This window comes from Pocillopora damicornis, chromosome 5, assembly GCF_964200805.1.
Source record: "Pocillopora damicornis chromosome 5, jaPocDami1.2, whole genome shotgun sequence".
NCBI classification, from domain to species: domain Eukaryota; kingdom Metazoa; phylum Cnidaria; class Anthozoa; order Scleractinia; family Pocilloporidae; genus Pocillopora; species Pocillopora damicornis.
The window spans coordinates 1,216,272-1,237,116 of NC_142674.1; the positions used below are offsets into that span (position 1 = coordinate 1,216,272).

General features: G+C 37.4%; 3 protein-coding genes and 1 long non-coding RNA gene across 5 annotated transcripts in view; 3 read left to right on the top strand and 1 right to left on the bottom strand.

The window, feature by feature from the left end:
* LOC113679449 (uncharacterized) overlaps positions 1-19,215 on the top strand; it is a 23,953-nt gene extending 4,738 nt beyond the window's left edge. Inside the window, exons 5-6 of the mRNA XM_089207765.1 lie at positions 17,958-18,822; positions 19,113-19,215. Coding sequence (XP_089063891.1) covers positions 17,958-18,775 — 818 coding nt within the window. The 3' untranslated portion in view covers positions 18,776-18,822; positions 19,113-19,215. The remainder of the gene's footprint in view (positions 1-17,957; positions 18,823-19,112) is intronic.
* LOC149044668 (uncharacterized) lies at positions 7-1,700 on the top strand. Its single transcript, XR_016186516.1, has 2 exons — positions 7-24; positions 305-1,700. It is a non-coding gene; the product is annotated as an uncharacterized LOC149044668 (long non-coding RNA).
* Positions 2,635-6,495, top strand: LOC149044669 (adrenocorticotropic hormone receptor-like). Its single transcript, XM_089207766.1, has 2 exons — positions 2,635-5,029; positions 5,370-6,495. Exon 2 carries the CDS (start codon positions 5,422-5,424, stop codon positions 6,394-6,396), a length of 975 nt encoding a protein of 324 aa, XP_089063892.1. The 5' UTR covers positions 2,635-5,029; positions 5,370-5,421; the 3' UTR covers positions 6,397-6,495.
* Positions 7,159-16,114, bottom strand: LOC149044670 (uncharacterized). Of its 2 annotated transcripts, XM_089207759.1 has the most exons (8): positions 15,894-16,114; positions 15,357-15,451; positions 12,241-12,555; positions 11,784-11,960; positions 11,107-11,280; positions 10,366-10,539; positions 8,839-9,735; positions 7,159-7,947 (listed from the first exon to the last, which is right to left on the bottom strand). In XM_089207759.1, exons 2-8 carry the CDS (start codon positions 15,439-15,441, stop codon positions 7,748-7,750), a joined length of 2,022 nt encoding a protein of 673 aa, XP_089063885.1. In that variant the 5' UTR covers positions 15,442-15,451; positions 15,894-16,114; the 3' UTR covers positions 7,159-7,747. The 2 variants fall into 2 exon arrangements, with proteins under 2 accessions (XP_089063885.1, XP_089063886.1); XM_089207760.1 differs by lacking the exon at positions 10,366-10,539.
* Positions 19,216-20,845: the final 1,630 nt, after the last annotated feature.

Consider the following 20,845-nt stretch of genomic DNA (forward strand, 5'->3'; position numbering starts at 1 on the left):
ACAGAATAATGAGTCGACTAAAAGGTAAGACCTTGCAGATTACAAGGCTGGTCAGAAGCCAGTTATTAATTATTAGCATTACTTAGTCCCCCTGCCTTCAGCTCTCTTTGATTGGGCTTTCAAGCTATCAAATATTTAGTTCCAAACACATTTTACTACAATCGACGTCATCTGAGATCTACAACTGAACAAACACATGGCAACATGGATTCTATTCGTTTAATGATTATTGATGTGTCACAGTGTGCACTGAATCATAGATGCATTTTTAAGGAAGTGACATACAAATTTTCTTTATTTTTAGGCAAGAGTATCGAGCAATTGCATAACACAAAACGCAAGTCGTTTACTAACCTCCTGGGAGCGTCGCTCCGTCTGTTCCAAGTAAGCGCAGAAGAAGCCAAAAAGGTAAAGGAAGACGAGAAGATACTTCAGCCTGTGAATGCTGGTTAGGAAGAAGAGGTGGTAACAGCCAGATCAATGAAACATCGTACTTAGAACACAACTTTAACGGGATATCAACTGTGATTTAAATGCTTCTGTTAGTGCTCATTACGTACATCTTGTGCTTTTGATACTACATTTTACGCATGCTCAGCGAGGTCTTTTTTTAGTGAAGCGCAAAATCTGCAGACTTTGGTGAAGAAGCCCAAGGAAATAACAAACAAACAAGAAGATAAACAAAACAACAAACATATAGACACTAGCTTTCAGCTTTCTGGTGGATATTGCTGTGGAGTCGTTTTCTTTTTTTTTCGTTTTCTTTATACAAGTAATAAAAACTTTGCTCGTACAACAAACGAGGGCTCAAAAACCAACAACCGCCGTTTATTCAGTACCCAAAAAAAAAGATGCCGCGGTTTTGTTCATTATCATACAAAGGGTTTGTATGCTACGCGTACAGTCAAATAAAAACTATTGTAGATGAGCTGTATTAAAGAGCACCATGTTTAGGTAATTTGAGTCGTTCCAACTTAAATTTTTTCAGATTTTATTATTCAACTATACCTTGATTTTTTCTTTGATTTTTGTTTGCTTTTCTATTTTTATTAGAAATTATATTCTATGTCGAATGATTATGAACTCCGGTTGCCATATTGGATTCCTGATCAATTCCTAATTTTAATTTAATCATATAAGTAAGGAAAGTGAAAACCAAACGTGCCTCCGTGTTCTTTTCAGTTTGCTTCTTTTCCTGTTTTTGCTTTTGTTTTGGCTTTGCTTTTTCCTACATTTGATTTCGAGTATCGTAAAAAATAAACCCGCCGTCTGGGTATATGTTTAACAGTAGTTCATGGCCGTATTTGGGCAACAAAGGTAAATTTCAGTGCTCTATAATATTATGATTATTCGATGTATTAGGGTTCCAGGATTCTTGGTGTAAGAAGTGTTAAAACATGACCTACTGTGTATTTGATTAAACATATGTTGCATTGGTTACTAATAACTGGATCATAACTATAAGTGACTTTAGCTGAATTTGTAGATGTTAAAGTGCAATTCATTTTTGAAGTTTTGAAAGTAATTAGTGTTTCAAATAAAAAAACTTTGTCGTTAAGAGGTTTCAGATTTTGAAAAACATTTCTCCTCTAATGTGAGTACAAGTAGTAACACGCAACTGACTCCTCTCTAGTGATTGGCAGCCAGTGAAATAATTAGGGACCTTTATATTAAAAAATGAATTTATGTTTTTAGAGAGAATTTCGCTGTGTTTATCGTTTTTTATGGCACCATGAATTCGTCTCAGAGTAATGTAAAAGAGTAGCGCTGAGTCCCAAATGGAAAATTACGCGATTTTCCGTCGAAGTTTCCTTTCTCAGGCCACCAAATTTTGATGATTTCACGATGTTATTTTGAAAAGGACGGTGAAGAAACGCACGTGCAAAGCTTTTGCTCTTCCTATTAGATGTTTTGTTTTGCCACGTCCACGTTGCCGCCACCCTTGTGGATTGTTAATTTATGTCCCTAACGTCTTGATGATGTGCGAAGGCAGGAAGCCTTCTTCAGTGTGATTAAGACCAGAAGTCTCTTTGCAATTTTAATGAATTTAATATTAGGGCTTTTTAGTGGCACCGTGTAGTTGCAATGTAAACAGGCTTCTATTTTGGAAACTTTAAAGTTTGGTTAATTAGATGTAAAAGAAAAAAAAAAACCAATAAAAAACAAAAGGAGGATGTCCTCCGTTAATTTCGTATAAAATATGTTGGATGGAAACGAAAAAGAACCCTTTCACAACGCCTTACGGTACATTACGTTTTCGTGGAAACCGATTTTTATCAGCTGAGTGATATTGAAGAAATGTAAAATGGTTTCCGTGTTTACATAGCCTGATGTAAACACGCGGAGGTTGGGAGAACACGAGATAAGCGTAGGAAACCACAACGCGAAGTGGAGTGGTTTCCAGCTTATCGAGTGTTTTCCAAACCTCCCAAGTATTTACATCAGGCTATGTAAACACGGAAACCATTTTACATTTCTTTTATAAAATAACTAATGAAAGAGGAACGAAAACCGTGTTTACATACGCTCATGTAAAATGGTTTTATGGCCAATCAGAGCGCGCTTGCTACTTGAATTATTTTATAATTGATTTGGCAACTTTGACTTTGTGTAATGTACATTTTGTTCAAAATATGCATTCCAAAGTATGAATGTTAGCCCTTTGTAGGAAATTAACCCAATAGTTACGATGAGCGGTAAGTAGCAAATAGTCAGTGTCAACTGAATCCAAAGCACACTAGAAACTGTTTTCTTGTACCGTGCATTATTCAAAGCCACGCTGTCTGTACAAAGAGTTCCGTGATTATTAATTCCCCCATTTATTTGCACGTGTCGCTGATGTTGACGAATTTTCCAAATGATTTTGGCGTAGCAAAAAGAAGATATTGCAAGATTGCCAAAACACATTGCAGCTCCTACAAGCATCTCAGCTTTGTTGTAGTCCAACATCGGATATGAGGAAGACACAGACCCGATGGATACCACCCATAGAAATAAAAGAACAAGTGAAGTTCGTTTAAAGGTTACGACCTGTCTGTAACGTAAACCTAAGTTAAGAGCTAGAAGTCTGTCTATGCTTATCGCAGTTGAAGTTAATAACGACACCAAGCACAAAGTGTTTGTGGTGATATTATCCAAGATTGCTGAGTAAAAGCAAAGATCTCCTCGCCAATCTTGATGTTTAGTCAAAAGTGACGCCATATATAGGATATTCAGAGGCTGTGAAATACAACCAATAAGCAGATCAGTTAAGGCCAAACATCGAAACAGAAGCTTCGAGGGCGGATGAAGCGCCGATTCTTTGTGAAGAGCAAACAAGATTAATGTGTTTCCCAGAGTTGCTATAATGGACAGCAAAGCGTTCATAACCAAAAGGACTATGGTGTAAGATATTTGGAAATCATTGGAAGCAGCGATACAAATTTCAGCTACCAGGCTGCAGGGATTTTCATCGCTACTATTTTGTGCCATGTTTGAATCAGTTCAGTGGAACGTGATGCTGTAGAAAAACAGTTTCTTTGTATTTATATACACATTGACAGCAGTAGGCAAATATACCCTATTTGAATGAATGCAATGCTAGTATGAGTTCATTAAAGGTTGCCTTATCTATTAATGACAGATAGCAAGCGCCAGGCTTCGGAACTAAACGAATATATGATGAAGCTAACGAAAATTATTTTTTTAAAGGAATTAAATTAGCGAATTTATGGTTAAAAATGATTTGCGAAAGTCACAGATATAGCATGATTATAATTTAAAAGTTAATAAGTAATGTTTTCATTCGTTCGGGCGAAAACGTTGTTTGAACACTTTCTCATTCAGCTTAGAATAATTAACTACGATTCTTAACTTCTGATCATAAATTATCGGTAAAACCGGAAGAGAGGAACGAGAAAGAACTTGAAAAATACAAACGCAACATTTATAATGATCGCCTGAAATAAGGTCAAAGACGAAGCAAAAACACTAAGAATCATTGATTTCAAACGAAAAATACTCATAGCAAATAACGAGTGGAAATCGAGAGGATATATTGTCTCGATAATTTCTCTCGGTGAAAATCGATTGAATGGAGCAAATGTATGAAAGTCAGCATATTTAACTTAACAGTTTAAAATGGAAATCAAAAAATAAACTGAAGCATTTTAAAATTATATTCCTAGTTAGAATTCTATTGACATTTCATCTGCCATTTTCAGCTGCTGTTTGTTTTGTGTATACCAAGGGCAAATTGTTGCTATGGTTTAGAATATAGGTCATTGTTGGAAAGCCGCATGTCAAACTCCTTTTAAAGAAATTGCATTATTTTTCATTTGTGTAGAACAGGACAAAAGGTACAGAAAATGACTTGATTGGCGAAATCAATACTCTATCTCATTTCTCTTTTTGTGTGATTCTTGTTGATGGTTTTTTTTACTTCTGTTTTGGTTTGGTTTGATTGATGTTTTTTGCTTGTTTGTTTGCTTTTCGTTTTAGTTTATATTGTAAGATAAAAACACGAACCAAATTGCAGTGTTTCGTCGAGAGCCAGCTGGATATCTCTTCGGACTGATATCACTGTCAGCAGAACTCGTAGGCATTGTTCATTATTGCAGACATACTCTTGTAACAATTGAAAACGGTTGAAATTTTCAGCAGAAAATGTCGTGCTAAATAGTATTATTCTGAATAGAGGCGGTAGAAAAGTTGAAGCCTTTTGAACGACTCAAAAAATATATTTCGTGATTATTTTCACAGCTCCAAAGGCGCAAGCTTTTATTAATGTTTATTTTTAGCGCACTTGGACACGCAAAGTTAATTCAAACACAGCTTCTAATTTGGATTCGAATAAAATAAGAAAAATCACACTATCGGTGATTTACAGATGCAGATGCGTGAAAAATAATAAACTGAGCTAACAATTATTTTTCATGCGGGAAATGATTTCATTAGAGATAAAGCAAAGAATTGGTTTGCCTTTGATAGATGTGTGGTGTTTGCAATCACCTGCTGAACATGGTCGTGATTATTTCTTGTGCGCTGGCAGGTAAGTCTGTTTGTTTCAGCAAAAAAAAAAAAAAAAAAAACGAAATTAATTGTGAAGCGCCGGTAAATTGTGAGCTAGAAGATACTTTTCTAGTTTCTTCAAACTACAAGTTATGGACTGTAATTTAAACACATGAGTTGTAGTCATTTCATGGTCTTTTGTTTTTGTTAGACTACTCGACTCGAGTGATTCAAAACTTTGATAAATAAATGGGATTTTTAATCTCTCATTATTTGAACTATTTCGGCCTAAGTGGTTCCTTTTTCGATTCCATTTTGACATAATGTCACTCTGAAAATAAAACGTTTTAATCAAATTCATGTTCTTGCATGATCACTAGTAAATGCAGCGAACAAGACAAACGTTCAACGTGTTTGAATTAACTCCGAAAAATGGAACATTCTTCTGCCGACGGAAACCAGAATTCATTTCGATTTCTTTTCTGTGTGGAAACGCCATTAAGATTTCAACGAAACCATGTCATATATCCAATAACCGTGGTTGCTTTTCTATCCATCACGGCATTTGTTGGTAATGTTTTCATCTTAATTGCTCTCAACAAGATATCTTCGATTCACCCGCCATCCAAACTTCTGTTCCGTTGCTTGGCTGTCACGGACATTCTCGTCGCTCTTGTTGCAGAGCCTCTTCATGCCGTTTACTTGTTTTCGATAAGAACAATGACAGAAGAAGGAAACATTGTCTGTTTATACGCAGCGACATTCTCGATCACCATCGCTACAACTTTGAGCGTTGTTTCGCTTTTCACATCAGCAGCCATCAGTTTGGATCGACTTATGGCTTTGGTGTTAGGACTCCGCTACAGACATGTTGTAACATTCAAACGAACCATTTCAGTGGTGATTGGCTTATGGGCACTTGGCATGATCTTGACCGCTGTGTCCTTTTGGGGATTTACTCTCAGCAAAAGTATGATCTTCATCGCTTTAGCAGTATTGGTCTTTTGTGTCACAGTGTCTGGTGTCGGTTACACCAAGATAGTCCTTATACTTCGCAATCGTGAAACTCAAATTGCGAGTCATTCACAAGCAGCATTCTCACCAAACATTTCGCGTTTAAGAAAAGTTGTTTGTAGTGCACTATGGGTACAGGTGATTTTAGAAGTTTGCTACGTCCCTTTTCTGGTTGTTACCACGCTATTTATTTTTAATGAGAGTGGGAGAACTCATCAATCTCTGTTTATCGCCTGGGAATTTACGGGAATTTTGATTTTCTTAAGCTCGTCGCTTAATCCATTTCTTTATTGTTATAAAATCCCGGAGGTGAGACAAGCTGTAAGGCGCACAATTCGACAGGTGTTTCGTTTATCAAACGAGGCTGATGCAGTGATAAATTCTACCAGATAGTAAGAATCTTGGATTGGTAAACTGTATTCTGTCTAGCTTAAAAATGAATATTTATCACGATGTGACAAAACCCACAACATTATTAAATCTACCAATATCGAATGTGTGGCTCACTATTCGAATTTGTAGTAACTCGTTTTGTTCGATCGAGTGGTTGCAATCTTTCTGCAAATATTCTAAGTGGCGGATCCAGAACTTGAGTAAAGGTGGAGGCCCGTTTTTTTGTCGCTTGCCCTGTCGGCTTTTCTTCCTTCTGCGATTCTTTTTCTTTTACCCAAAACATCCAAAACATGGGGGGGGGGGGAGGGGGGGACGGACGGGCCCCACCCCTAGATCCGCCTCTGTATTGCCATGACATCTAGATCGAAGTGAGTCAACCCGTGGGAATTATGTTGGTCAGCGGGATGCAACGCTTTCGCGTAAAATCGAGGAAGAAAGACCGGAGGTCAGTCAGTCAAAGATGACACCAAACCCCTGGATTTCGCGCAGCATCCAGAAAGAAGCGACAAGAACAGTATGCGTTCTCTTAAAGTGGAACACAATAAATTAATGCTCGTATTCATCCCTGTCCAAATGCAGCCAGCTGACGAAGGATCATTTTAAAACATTCCACATTTGGAAAACCATACGGGCGCCTGACACAGCGGGTAATCGAAGAAGTAATTCAGAAAACCATGTTTAATCAAAACTTATAACAGCAACGTTCGGAATGGGTAGCACAATGGACAATGGAACGTCATCATCAAAAATTAATTGGAGTCATTGAAAAAGGAAAGTTTCATTTATTTACCTATGAAAATGAAAACAAGGGTGTTGAAAAGCGCTATTTGCAAAAATTTGCTTTTTTTTATATATTGCTTATACCTAAGGAATCCTTTCAATTCCAGGAGCTACCAAAAAAGGAATCCCTTTTCAAAATATCAAAATACATCTTTCAGACGAATAGCGATGAAAAGAAAATCGGTAAAGAATACTGTTTTACGAAACGTCAAACCCTAAGTCCTAAATGAAAGAGAACGTTGACAGATAGAGCTGAAAATTGAGTGAAGATGTGGATCTTGGAGGTCAAAGGTCAAAGGTCGAATCCTCCTATGCCAGCACCTTTCTAAATAGACCATATTAAAAAAAAGTTAAACTTAGGGATTTTAATGGTTAAGCGCAAAGTTTATCTGCATTGATTCAAAGAAGTTAACAACTAGCAAAATGAGACAATATGCCACAAAATCAAACACATACTTAACATCTGTTGGCTGTACTTCTCTTTGAGGATTTAAAGAGCGCAAGAATGATTGACAGTGGAGATAAAAGTAGATTTTGATAAAGCTAGCGAGATATCGTTGCAAATTAATGATTAAGGATCAAACCCAAAATCTATTGAGGTGTCCATGGAGTTTCTCTTTCCAGCTCGTTGGTGTGTAGGCAGCAACCAAATTCCTAGTCGTCTTGCCTTCTCCTCCTCTGTTTTGGAGACGTTGAACAGCATCATAGCTTTTTCACTAATGACAGAAAACCTCCCTCGTGAAGCTTGGCCAAGCGAATTTGTAGTCAAGGCTGAAAGGGTTTAGTAAGAATACATACATTAGAAAATGTTCAATTAAGATCAATCGATCGACAACGGTTGTATCTTGCTTGTCCTATACCCGCGCGCTCACAAAAGCATCTACCGAGAGTAAATACTAGACGGCTTGTTAAAATGATTTTGATCAAAAGTCCTGGGACACGTAATGATAAATCAACTTGTAGAGAGGTCTTTCTAGACGAGATGTCATCCTCTGAAATCGTTTCGATATCTATCTAAGACAACTATTTTTTAACAAAATCTTGCAGAGCAATACAAGTAATATATTTCTATCCCGTCGAGAATCAAATTATAGCGTTAACTTTATCCTTGTTATCAAAAAACCCGAGAGGACTTTTTGGAAGAATTTAATTTTTCCTTATTTTTGTTTTTCCTCTATTTGTCACAGTCTGTGGATGATGATGATCACTATGATAATAATAATGATAATAGTAATAATAATATGATAATAATTAAAAATTGTATAGACCACACAAGTGAATAGTTATTTTCGTACAAACTTATTGGCTAGATCGGAAGTGAATAGCAAGGACTATTCACCTCCGAGCAGCCAAAGAAACAAAACCGCGCTTCGAGAGTTAAATTTTCGACCTTTTTTTGTTGTATTGAGAGAAATAAACTATTTTTTCGGCAAGTGTATCTGTATCTGTATTATTTACCTCCAGTGTCGGTTAAAGTGATTGATATTTTTCTTGCACTTTCGCGACCTGATAAATATCCACCATTATTCACCTCCACTTTGGTGAAAAATTGTTTATTAATGATAATGATAACAATAACAAAACACAATAGCACTGATAACTATGATGATGAAAACCAATACGGTGATGACAGTGATAATGATGAAACAACCGGCTAATTACCTCCAAAACGGTTTCTTATCTGCGGTCTCGGTGGATTCTGGAACTGCACTCGTACCCCTCCCGGTAATCTTAAGTTATTCAAAACTGCTGTTGTACGGAGCTGGTTTGTGCCAGGCATGGGTGTAGTGACGGAGGGAAAATGAGCATTCATGTGATATCTACTCCTTCTTTGCCAGTCTGCCCATATCTTATCTATAAAACCATGGTGCAGCATAAATTCAGGGGCAGCAGCCGCGTCGGATAAACACATGGTGCCTCCAATTGAGCAGTGTACAGTGTCATGAAGAATTACTCGCAGCGCAACCTCGAAGGAATTAAATTCCGAATGAGGAATCCTTAACACCTTTGCGACTGCAGCGGAATCAGGGGTATTGCCACTTAGATTAAACTGGCGACGGAGACAGCCACCCCCGGCTGATGGCACAACATTCCAAACTCCTCGCCTAAACGGACCACTTGTCACACACTGTTGAGGTGTTTGTTCTCCATTCCCACCAAAACCACTATTTCCTGAGAACCACAAATCAGACGCTCTACCGCGCCATGGAGAACGTGATACCTGGCTCCAGTCCCAGTAAGGTACTGTCACTGTACAGTCTACGCGTCGAAGAAGGTTCTCATATTGCAGTATGTACCATCTATGCCATGGTAAGAAAAAATCTTCCTGGTGAATCCCATCATCGAATAATGTTCTATGTCGGGTTATTATTCTGTCATATTCTGGTTTGTATCTGGGGTCTGTTGACACAGTGCGAACAATTCTGACGTATTTTTCACGGTCTGCTCTTGACATGGCTGTAAATTCCCGTCTCACACGAGTGCACTGGATAAAGCGACCACGTGAACACCTACACCGCTGGCCACATCTATCGGTTACTATGCTCCTTCCCACACAACCTGTGAGGAAACCATGGAAACATAATTATCAGATCTCTAGACAGCTAAAAAAACAAACATTACTTTGATTTGAGAAAGCTAAAAAACTTCCTTCCAGTTAAGATGATACAGCTTTCTTCAGAGGCACAAACATTCTTGCTCTTATATCTTAAGTTGCTTTCTTAAGTAACATTGACATCCTGAAGATAGCTGTCAAGAATTGAAAATAGTGAAACTGAAGAAAGAGGATTTCCTCAACTGTCTCAACAAAAGTTAAGAAAAATGTTGCCATGCTCCTTATTCTTATTACCACTTACGCGTTGATTTATGTAGTTATATAGTTGTTATAGAAAATGTTTTCTTTAATAGTGGTTTTATTTAACCGTTTGTCTCACGATGTAAGAGTCAGGCTTATCAATTGTATCGTCACGTTTTTGATAGATTATTTTTCATTTTCGTGATCATAATGCTTCCAAAAAAAATCTGCGTTATTCGGAATTACTTCGGAATTTTATGGTCACAAGGAAAGTGAACATTCAGAAACTACAAACTGTCAGGTCCATTCGAGTTGCAGATTTTTCTTTAAATTTAGATGTCTTTAATTACGTATTCTGTTTTCACAAAAAAAGCACTCAGTTAAAATTAGTATACCAGGGCATCTCTTTGAGTTGCATCTCCTTCTTTGAGTGTTTGATCCTCGGCAGTTGTTGCCACCATTTCTTGGAGCGGGGTTGGTGCATGTTCTGGTCCTGATTTGTGTTCCTCTACCACAGCTTCGAGAGCATGTGCTCCATGGCCGCCATGCTGACCACCTACCATGAACAACTGCAAAGGGATTTGTAGAGCCCATGAAAAATGCGAGATGTTTTGCTCACTGGGGTGGAGGGCACAAACATGTGTCACAAATGTGTCACTAGGAAATAGTTATATTGCGTTGGAAAATCAATACGGAAGTCAGCAAAAAAACCTTCAACATAGTGAATATTCTTCCCCCACCGTCAAATGATATGCAAATTAAACGACCCGTGGTTAGACTCTGGTTTTTTATTTCCTAAGATTTTTGGTCAAATTCCTAAATAATAATTTTATATACCAACGATACCAAATAACGAAAAATAGGAAGGATAGATGTATTTGACTGCGCAGTTCCCCGTTGGTTTTACTATGCACCATTTTTTCCCGACTACTTTTGAAACATTTAAATAACTTTCAAAAAATTCTGCGTTATTGACTTCGGAATTACTTCAGAATTTTATAGTTACAAGGAAACTGGACTTTCAGAAAGTACAAACTGTCAGGTTCATTCGAGTTGCAGATTTTTCTTTAAATTTAGGTGTCTTTTATTACGTATTCTGTAGTCATAAAAAAGCCGCTCATTTTAAATTAGTATACCGGGGCATCTCTTTGAGTTGCATCTCCTTCTTTGAGTGTTTGATCCTCGGCAGTTATTGCCACCATTTCTTGGAGCGGGGTTGGTACATGTTCTGGTCCTGATTTGTGATCCTCTGCCACAGCTTCGAGAGCATGTGCTCCATGGCCGCCATGCTGACCACCTACCATGAACAACTGCAAAGGGATTTGTAGAACCCATGAAAAAGGAGAGATGTTTTGGTCATTGGGGTGGAGGGCACAAACATCCAAAGTTCCCCTTCCCCATACCCCTCCCCCCGCCCAGCAGCACACACCTGTCTGTGCCTAACCTGCATGTAGCTTGTCACCAAAACTCGTCTTTTTAAGCCGAAATGTGAAAATGATGCGTGAAAATGAATCATACTCAATGAACGCTCGATTTAAAATTAGATGCTCATCTAATCTTTACATAGAGCCTTCAACCTTCTGAGGTAAAGAAGTAGGATAAAAGGGGCATGGTACTTGTAATTTACAGTTCAGATATATGATTTTAGAAACGCTCTATCAGTTAAGCACGAATGAACTTTGGAGCGAAATCAATATATAAAAAAATCCCTGCGCAATCTTGCAAAAATAAATCCGATCGTTACGTTATTAGAATTCTTAATAAGATAACTGATATACCAATGCTGACAGGTAAAGAATAGCGAAGCACCTACCTCTACTATAGCAGCGGTTGCTGTTGCAAAACTGCGTCTGTGAGTTGGATCCAGAACACCTTGCATCGCCATTGGCTGGTAGAGGATTGGTACAGCTGCGTCGACGAGTTCGAGTTCCACCATTACAACTGGCGCTACATGAGCTCCAACGAGACCAGCTCGCCCATTTTCCATTTACTAACGAGGAACAAGAAAAAAAAATGAGATGTGTTTGATTTAAAGAATCTTACACTGACGAAATCAAGACACAAGCTAACTGAAATCGGAATAAGGCACATCAACATTAAGAAAGAGAGGGAGAATGACGTTTTTTCTTCAATTCTGAGGAAGATAGGGAAAGACAGTAAAAATTTGAGAAATATATTTATCGTATCCTTGGGAAACAATTGTCGAAACAAGTTTAGTCAGCGGTTATAGCTTGATTCTCCATTTAATATCGATTTACTAAGTATCTTACCTGGGGATGAACTTTGAACCCTGTACACGCTGCCAGATCCCATCCATCCCAGTCCTCTGTAACAGTACAAGCCACGGCCATATTTGCCATAATCTCTTTCAGCGCTTGGACCCCAGCGACATTCTGCGAAATCCTGAATAGAAAATATCCGATGTCCTCGGGCGGCAGCCGCAGAGGCACATGATTGTATGATATGGTTACTGTCAGACCACCTCCTTGCAGGTTTAACTCTTAAAAACAGAATGGGGAATATCCTTTGACTTTGGTAGTTCACACTATCTTGGTAACATCCTAATGACGTGACTGAAACCGAACCTGAAAAATAACAGAAAAACAACGTAACATTTTATTGAGATAAATGCAACGTTTGTGCTACAAACTAACTTGTACAAAGGTAGAGATTCAGTACTCACGCATTTTCTCCGACGATCACAATTTATGACAATCAAGTTAGCCAGGTCACCACTGCAAAATCACTTGGAGTAACCATCGATAATACACTCGATTGGTGCAGTCACATCGATAAACTAACAAAGAAAGTCGCCTCGGGCATTGGGGCTATAAAACGAATAAGGCACCTTGTCGCTCTAGCGACTTTGCTTCTACTATATCAAGCTCTGATCACAGCCACATTTTGACTATTGTAATATTGTTTGGGGAAACTGCAGGATAACTTTGCAGAACAAGGTACAGAAACTACAAAACAGAACAGCCCGTGTTTTGACTTATTCAAATCATGATGCCGATGCTGGTCACTTGTTTGAGCTTCTAAGATGGAAAAACCTAGCTTCCCAGCAGCAAATACTAAGATCCATAATGGTCTATACGTCTCTGCACGGTTCAGCTCCAGATTATTTATGCTCTAAATTTGAAAGGCGAGAAACTGCGTATAACCTAAAACTGTTACAAAAATAGCTTAAGCTATAGCGGCGCCACTCTTTGGAACAGACTTCCTCGTGACATAAGACAAGCAGAGTCCCTTGGGTTATTTAAGCGTTTAATAAAAGAAGTACGTTCAAGCACGGCATTCGTGGAAAGCAGCTTTAGTTAGGTTTGTGTTTAAGTATAGTTTTTATCGTATCTTATCCATTTAATGCATGTTTATATATTTGAATGTTTTTATGGCTGATTAATTGTCCGTAGGTAAATAAAGATTATCTATCTATTTATGAAACCCTTTACTTCAAGCGGCGAAAGAGCACAAATCCAACGAATGTAAGCGGCCTAAAAAAGTGTCCCTTTCAGTGAATTTAAGACAAAGAAAATGTTTACAGCAGCAGCAAACGATTTAATTCTAGCCGATCATCTTTTATTACTTGAAGAACTACTGTAAAAAAAATAGTAAACATATATTTGGCTCACATTAGTGTAGATATTTTCACTGTTGTTCACAAACGGTTGAAAACAGATCGCAATAAATTCAGCTTTTGCTGACTGTTGTTAACGTCATACTTAAATTCTCTGAAGGAAAACAACAGCTAAAGGCGGTAAGCGAAGTTTCTAATTCAAAGAGGGAAAGAGACTGTTTTTATGTAAGAATTGTAAGAGACACAAAATGTTAGACTCATTGGCGTTTCAATACAATGCTTCAGTGGCGATCTCGTAATAATCTCTGCAAAAATCAAACCCACAGCCCATTAGATAGTTTTAACATTTATTAAGCCCGGTGTGAGCAAAATATTGAAAATTTAATTGCAAAAGACCAAAGCTGTGATTCAAGAAGAAAACAGGAAGATTTCACTCTTCAGCTCTAATTGAATCAGCTTAGTGGATATTAGTCTTCAGGACGTAGGAATTCGCCCCATTTAGTTTGTTGGTCTTCATATTAGGAAAAAGAAAGTGGAAGACTTTAAAAAAGTAAGCAAAGCAATGATGTATAGCTTTCTAAGCTAACTTTTGCTAATAAGGAACGTATCTAACCACAGGCTGCAACCTCAAAAGTAGAATTCTTAAAATGGCATGGAATATCATAAATAAAAAAAAAATAGTGTTCGGATTTCGTTTCCATTATGTTAAAATAACTCTTCGTCAATGTAGACTGAATTTCGGTCACGTCAGTGTCACAAAGACGAAGTATTTGACGTTAATATTTGCCTTTACTAGTCATCGCAACTGTCATTTTTTCCAGATTTTTCTAACTTTCATTTATATTTGGTATTTTGCAGTATGAGATAAACTCACCGTGTCTCAGTGGTGGAGTAATTCGAATAAGTTAAATTTGAATTTAGCCTGAATTCGCCCGAGGATGCACCAAAAATGTTTGATTGCCGAGATAAAAAATTGAGGCCATTCAGACTTACGCATGATGTTCTTGTGAGACGCCTTAATGACTCGAGTAAGCTATAGTGCATGTCCCATTTTTTTTTAATGTGGCAACACGATTGTGATATCGATATTCCAATACTGGCATACTTTTTCTTAAAAAAAAGCTAATTTTATTTTGAAAATATTTATGTGTCACTAAGAAATAGTTATATTGCGTCGGAAAATCAATACGGAAGTCAGCAAAAAAACCTTCAACATATTTGATATTCTTCCCTCACTGTCAAATGATATGCAAATTAAACGACCCGTAGTTAGACTAAGATTTTTCATCAAATTCCTAAATAATAATTTATGTACCAACGATACCAAATAACGAGAAATAGGAAGGAGAGTTAAATTTGACTGCGCAGTTTCCCGTTGGTTTTATTATGCATCGTTTTTTTTCCAACTTCTATTGAAACATTCAAATAACTGTCACGCACAACATACAGGGTGAAGAAAAATTATAATATAATCGGGCGTCATTCCACAATACAAGATTGGAAAATCATTCAGCGCATTGGAATATCCGTTTATGACATTAAATAAACACTGTATGTTTTAATTAACATTGGCCTTTTTAACTAGTAAAATATCATTATCCGATGACTAATTTTTGGATCCTCATCGTTAATTAATTGAATTGAAGAAGCGACACGAATCGATTTTATTATGGACCTAAACCTTACCTTTGGATTTTGAGAAATCCTAGCCTAGTTCATAATTTAGGTTTTTTTTATTTTTTCCTCATCTTTTTGCGATTTGCTTTTCTTCTTTAAGCAACTGATATCGTGTTGAGAAGTGTTAGTTACCTTGTCTCTTCGAATGAACGTTTCGGCAGTTTACGAGAAGAACCAGGAAGATGTATAACTTTCTCCAGGCTGTCTCATGAGCCATTTTGTGGTCACTGCACCATAAAAAAAAAAAAAAAAAATTAATAATAATTAGATTACTTCGAAGTTGCAGATTCTTAACCCCTTATTGCTTCAAATCACTAACAATTCTGCTTTCAAATGCTTTTTCTTTAGTAAAGCTACAATACTTTCACGACTCGATTCTAGAAATTAGAAATAAACAATTATTTACATTCTGCGGGAGAAAACCGGTTACTTTAGACGAATTTATCTTAATAAACCGTAAAAAGGTTGTCCTGAGTAGAAATCTGAACGTTGCCGGTTAGATTTTGTCATAATGTAAAGGTGTATCACAAACAATTTTAGCAACCCAATTAGAGCTAAAACTTCCTAATTTCTAGAGCAATGAAATTAATACCTTTTACTCGTATTTCTAAGACAAAGCCATCTTTTAACATTATAAAGAAAATATTATAATAACGAATGAACTCTTACCTGTACAAGGTTTAGATGAGAGAGCCTTTTCAACACACGAGAAATGCTGAGATGTGCAGGCACCTCTTCATTACTTATGTCGGTTAAAATACAGCTTAAGTCATGGATCAATTAATAATCGAACGATAGACCGCGAACTAGGGGAGGATACCACGTCCTTTATAGGGCAATTGTTTCGGTAGCTTTTAAGTACGTGCTTCATTTTTGACGCAAAGAGGCATTGATTTCTATGACCGCAAAAACGTTCACGGCGAGGTATTGTGCTCTCGACCGGACTGGTGGTCATATCGGATATTGATTAACCTTGGCTGAGGTTGAGAGGGCTCGTCAAATTGAAGCTATTTTTTAACTTTATTTAAGGAATTGACCAAAGGGCTGTAGGAAGCACGACGGACTCCCTTCCACCAAGCTAAGCTGGGCGATATTTCCTCTTATGATTTGCTATATTGCTCTTCAGACCGCATAGAGCGTATGTTCGCATTTTCCCGTTTTATTTTTGGACCAAGTTAAAAAATTGAACAAGGAAATCTTTGCGAGAGGGTTATTTGGTTTGCCACTGCGTAATTTAGAGTACGAAATACGTGAGGTCTACATCTAGAAAATTTAGAGGAGAGAGTTTTTGTAATAGGTTTTGAGCGTTTTTGTAGGATGGGCGACGTTTACAAAATACAAATTGCATTGTAAGTTACTGATCTTAAGGAAGATCAACGACTATTGGACTTTGGTATGTTATGCGCTTGAATAACTTTACAGTAAAAGCATTCCGTGCATTTGAAGGCAAATATACCCTATTTGAATGAATGGAATGCTAGTATGAATTCATTTAAGGTTGCCTTATCAATGAATGAAAGATAGCAAGCACCAGGCTTCGAAAATAAACGAATTTATGATGAAGATAACGAAAATCATTTTTTTAAAGGAATTAAATTAGCGAATTTATGGTTAAAAATGATTTGCGAAAGTCACAGGAGCAAATGTATTAAAGTCAGCATATTTAACTTAACAGTTTAAAATGGAAGTCAAAAAATAAACTGAAGCATTTTAAAATTATATTCCTTGTTAGAATTCTATTGACATTTCATCTGCCATTTTCAGTTGCTGTTTGTTTTGTGTATACCAAGGGCAAATTGTTGCTATGGTTTAGAATATAGGTCATTGCTCGGTAGATCAGAAACATAATGGCATCAGTGCGATAATAATATCAGTCTTGATCTTCCTTGTTGCATTTTCCCGAAGTAGTATGAGAGGAATTGAATCTTCCCATCCTTGACACAATTCGATCTCCTTAGCATTCCGACATACATTTAAATTGTTTGAAGTCGTGTCGCGGTTGGAAACTTCTCCCGAAAGCCGGGCGTGGGAATAACAGCGAAATTGCTATCCTTTTTATATCAACTATAGTTGAAATCCTGACAGTCAGTGACAATCATAAGGGATATCCCTTTAGTAAAATTTTTGCCAGCGGTTCTTAAGATTGCAAACTCGAGGGGAATTTAGAGTGGTTATTTTTGGAGCTCAATTAAGTTGATACGATAACTTTACTACCCAATACATGTTGGATGGAAAAACAAATAACTTAATATATATATATATAAAACAGACGAGAAAATTTTGTACTTACTCGCGTTGCGGAGTCAAAATTTTAGTCCATATTAGCGATTAATTCCAAACAACCTAATTCTTAAAATAGCAGCGACCGAATAATACTCACTACATATTGATGGTTAATAAGCAAACATTAGTTAAACAATTTTCTCTATTGGTACAGAGAAAATATCGGTGAAATGCATTCCGAGGGGGGATCCTCTGAAGACAGAAATGAGCGTGGAAATGCAGGAATGTTCGACTGTATGCATTTTTATTCTACGCAATTAATTGAAGTGATTTTTCTTTTTCTTTCTTCGTTTCTTCCGCTTATCTACATTTTTGTTGCTGTTTTTTTCCTTAGTTTTTATCTCTGGTTTCGATGCTGTTTTTGTGTACCACGCAAAACAGGCTCTGACAAAATTTTATCGATGTAGATATCTGCTCATGTATATTCATTCAGTTTTGTTCGGTCATTAGCTTGCAGACATGGAAGTACCGCTTATAACAATTGTGGTGAAAAATGTAAGTGTCACTTCGGCAGTTTGATCAACTGCATCCGAATAAGGAAAGAATTCACAGCCATGTCATTGGAAGAACGTAGGCGCTATATAAGCGCTATAAAAAGAGCTTCAACTGACCAGCGATTTAGAAGAGATTACGAAAACCTGATCAATATGCATCAAAGGCTTTTTTTCGAGTTAATCCATGAGGCACAGCAGTTTCTTCCTTGGCATCGCTGGTTCATACTCCAATACAAAAATCTTCTTCGGAGGGTCGATTGTAAGGTTACTGTTGCCTTCTGGGATTGGAGTCTTGATTCCAACCCATGGGACGCATCAAACGAGCAGGAACTTTGGCACAGTGGTGACTCTGGGTTTGGTGGGAATGGCCGGAGAGGCTGTGTGCAGGATGGACCTTTCAGACAGGGTGTTTGGTCTGCCGTGACACCTACTGGACAGAAGTGCTTAAACCGCGAATTTAGGGGTATTCCTCCCGACGCAGCCGCAGTGCGAGAAGTTATTCTTCAGAATAATTTCGTGAACTTTGAAAGAGAACTCAGGGTTAACCTCCACGACCAAGTACATTGTCTGATTGGAGGTACCATGTGCTCAATTGAGTCCGCATCTGCTCCGGAGTTCTTCCTTCATCACGGTTTCATCGATAAAATCTGGGATGACAGGCAAAAGAGGACCAGGAACTACGCATGGCGACAAGAATCGCTGATGGGTAGCGGAGGAGTCCAAGCCACAGCGGTGACCAACTCTCTCTCAACAACCAGGAGGCGTACGAGTTGAGTATGAGGCGTCCCAGAGGGAAAACAGAATAATGAGTCGACTAAAAGGTAAGACCTTGCAGATTACAAGGCTGGTCAGAAGCCAGTTATTAATTATTAGCATTACTTAGTCCCCCTGCCTTCAGCTCTCCATTCTTTGATTGGGTTTTCAAGCCATCAAATATTTCGAGTAGTTCCAAACACATTTTACCACAATCGACGTCATCTGAGATCTACAACTGAACAAACACATGGCAACATAGATTCTATTCGTTTAATGATTATTGATGTGTCACGGTGTGCACTGAATCATAGATGCATTTTTAAGGAAGTGACATACAAATTTTCTTTATTTTTAGGCAAGAGTATCGAGAAATTGCATAACACAAAACGCAAGTCGTTTACTAACCTCCTGGGAGCGTCGCTCCGTCTGTTCCAAGTGAGCGCAGAAGAAGCCAAAAAGGCAAGGGAAGACGAGAAGATACTTCAGCCTGTGAATGCTGGTTAGGAAGAAGAGGTGGTAACGGCCCGATCAAAGAAACATCGTACTTAGAACACAACTTTAACGGGATATCAACTGTGATTTAAATGCTTCTGTTAGTGCTCATTACGTACATCTTGTGTTTTTGATACTACATTTTACGTATGCTTAGCGAGGTCTTTGTTTAGTGAAGCGCAAAATCTGCAGACTTTGGTGAACAAGCCCAAGGAAATAACAAACAAACATGAAGATGAACAAAACAACAAACATATAGACAAAAGGTGAAAGTGAAATGTGATCATCGCAGTAAATTTTCCAATTTAAGCAATTGGAAAGAAGAAGCCTGAAAAAAATCAGGGCTGTTGGTTTCAGGCTTCTTCTTTCCAATTGCTTAAATTGGAAAATTTACTGCGATGATCACATTTCACTTTCATCTACAACCGCAGTACAAATATGAATTATTTCATATAAAACTTCAATCAGGGCAATCAATCAATCATTATTTCATATAAAACTTCAATCAGGGCTGTTGTTTTCAGGCTTCTTCTTTCCAATTGCTTAAATTGGAAAATTTACTGCGATGATCACATTTCACTTTCATCTACAACCGCAGTACAAATATGAATTATTTCATATAAAACTTCAAAACATATAGACACTAGCTTTCGGCTTTCTAGTGGATATTGCTGTGGAGTCGTTTTCTTTTTTTTTCGTTTTCTTTATACAAGTAATAAAAACTTTGCTCGTACAACAAACGAGGGCTCAAAAACCAACAACCGCCGTTTATTCAGTACCCAAAAAAAAAGATGCCGCGGTTTTGTTCATTATCATACCAATGGTTTAAATGCCACGCGTACAGTCAAATAAAAACTATTGTAGATGAGCTGTATTAAAGAGCATCATGTTTAGGTAATTTGAGTCGTTCCAACTTTAATTTTTTCAGATTTTATTACTCAACTATACCTTGATTTTTTCTTTGATTTTTGTTTGCTTTTCTATTTTTATTAGAAATTATATTCTATGTCGAATGATTATGAACTCCGGTTGCCATATTGGATTCCTGATCAATTCCTAATTTTAATTCAATCATATAAGTAAGGAAAGTGAAAACCAAACGTGCCTCCGTGTTCTTTTCAGTTTGCTTCTTTTCCCGTTTTTGCTTTTGCTTTGGCTTTACTTTTTCCCTACATTTGATTTCGAGTATCGTAAAAAATAAACCCGCCGTCTGGGTATATGTTTAACGGAAGTTCATGGCCGTATTTGGGCAACAAAGGTAAATTTCAGTGCTCTATAATATTATGATTATTCGATGTATTAGGGTTCCAGGATTCCGTGGATGGTGTAAGAAGTGTTAAAACATGACCTACTGTGTATTTGATCAACCATATGTTGCATTGGTTACTAATAACTGGATCATAACTATAAGTGACTTAGCTGAATTTGTAGATGTTAAAGTGCAATTCATTTTTGAAGTTATGAAAGTAATTAGTGTTTCAAATAAAAAACTTTGTCGTTAAGAGGTTTCAGATTTTGAAAAACATTTCTCCTCTAATGTGAGTACAAGTAGTAACACGCAACTGACTCCTCTCTAGTGATTGGCAGCCAGTGGAA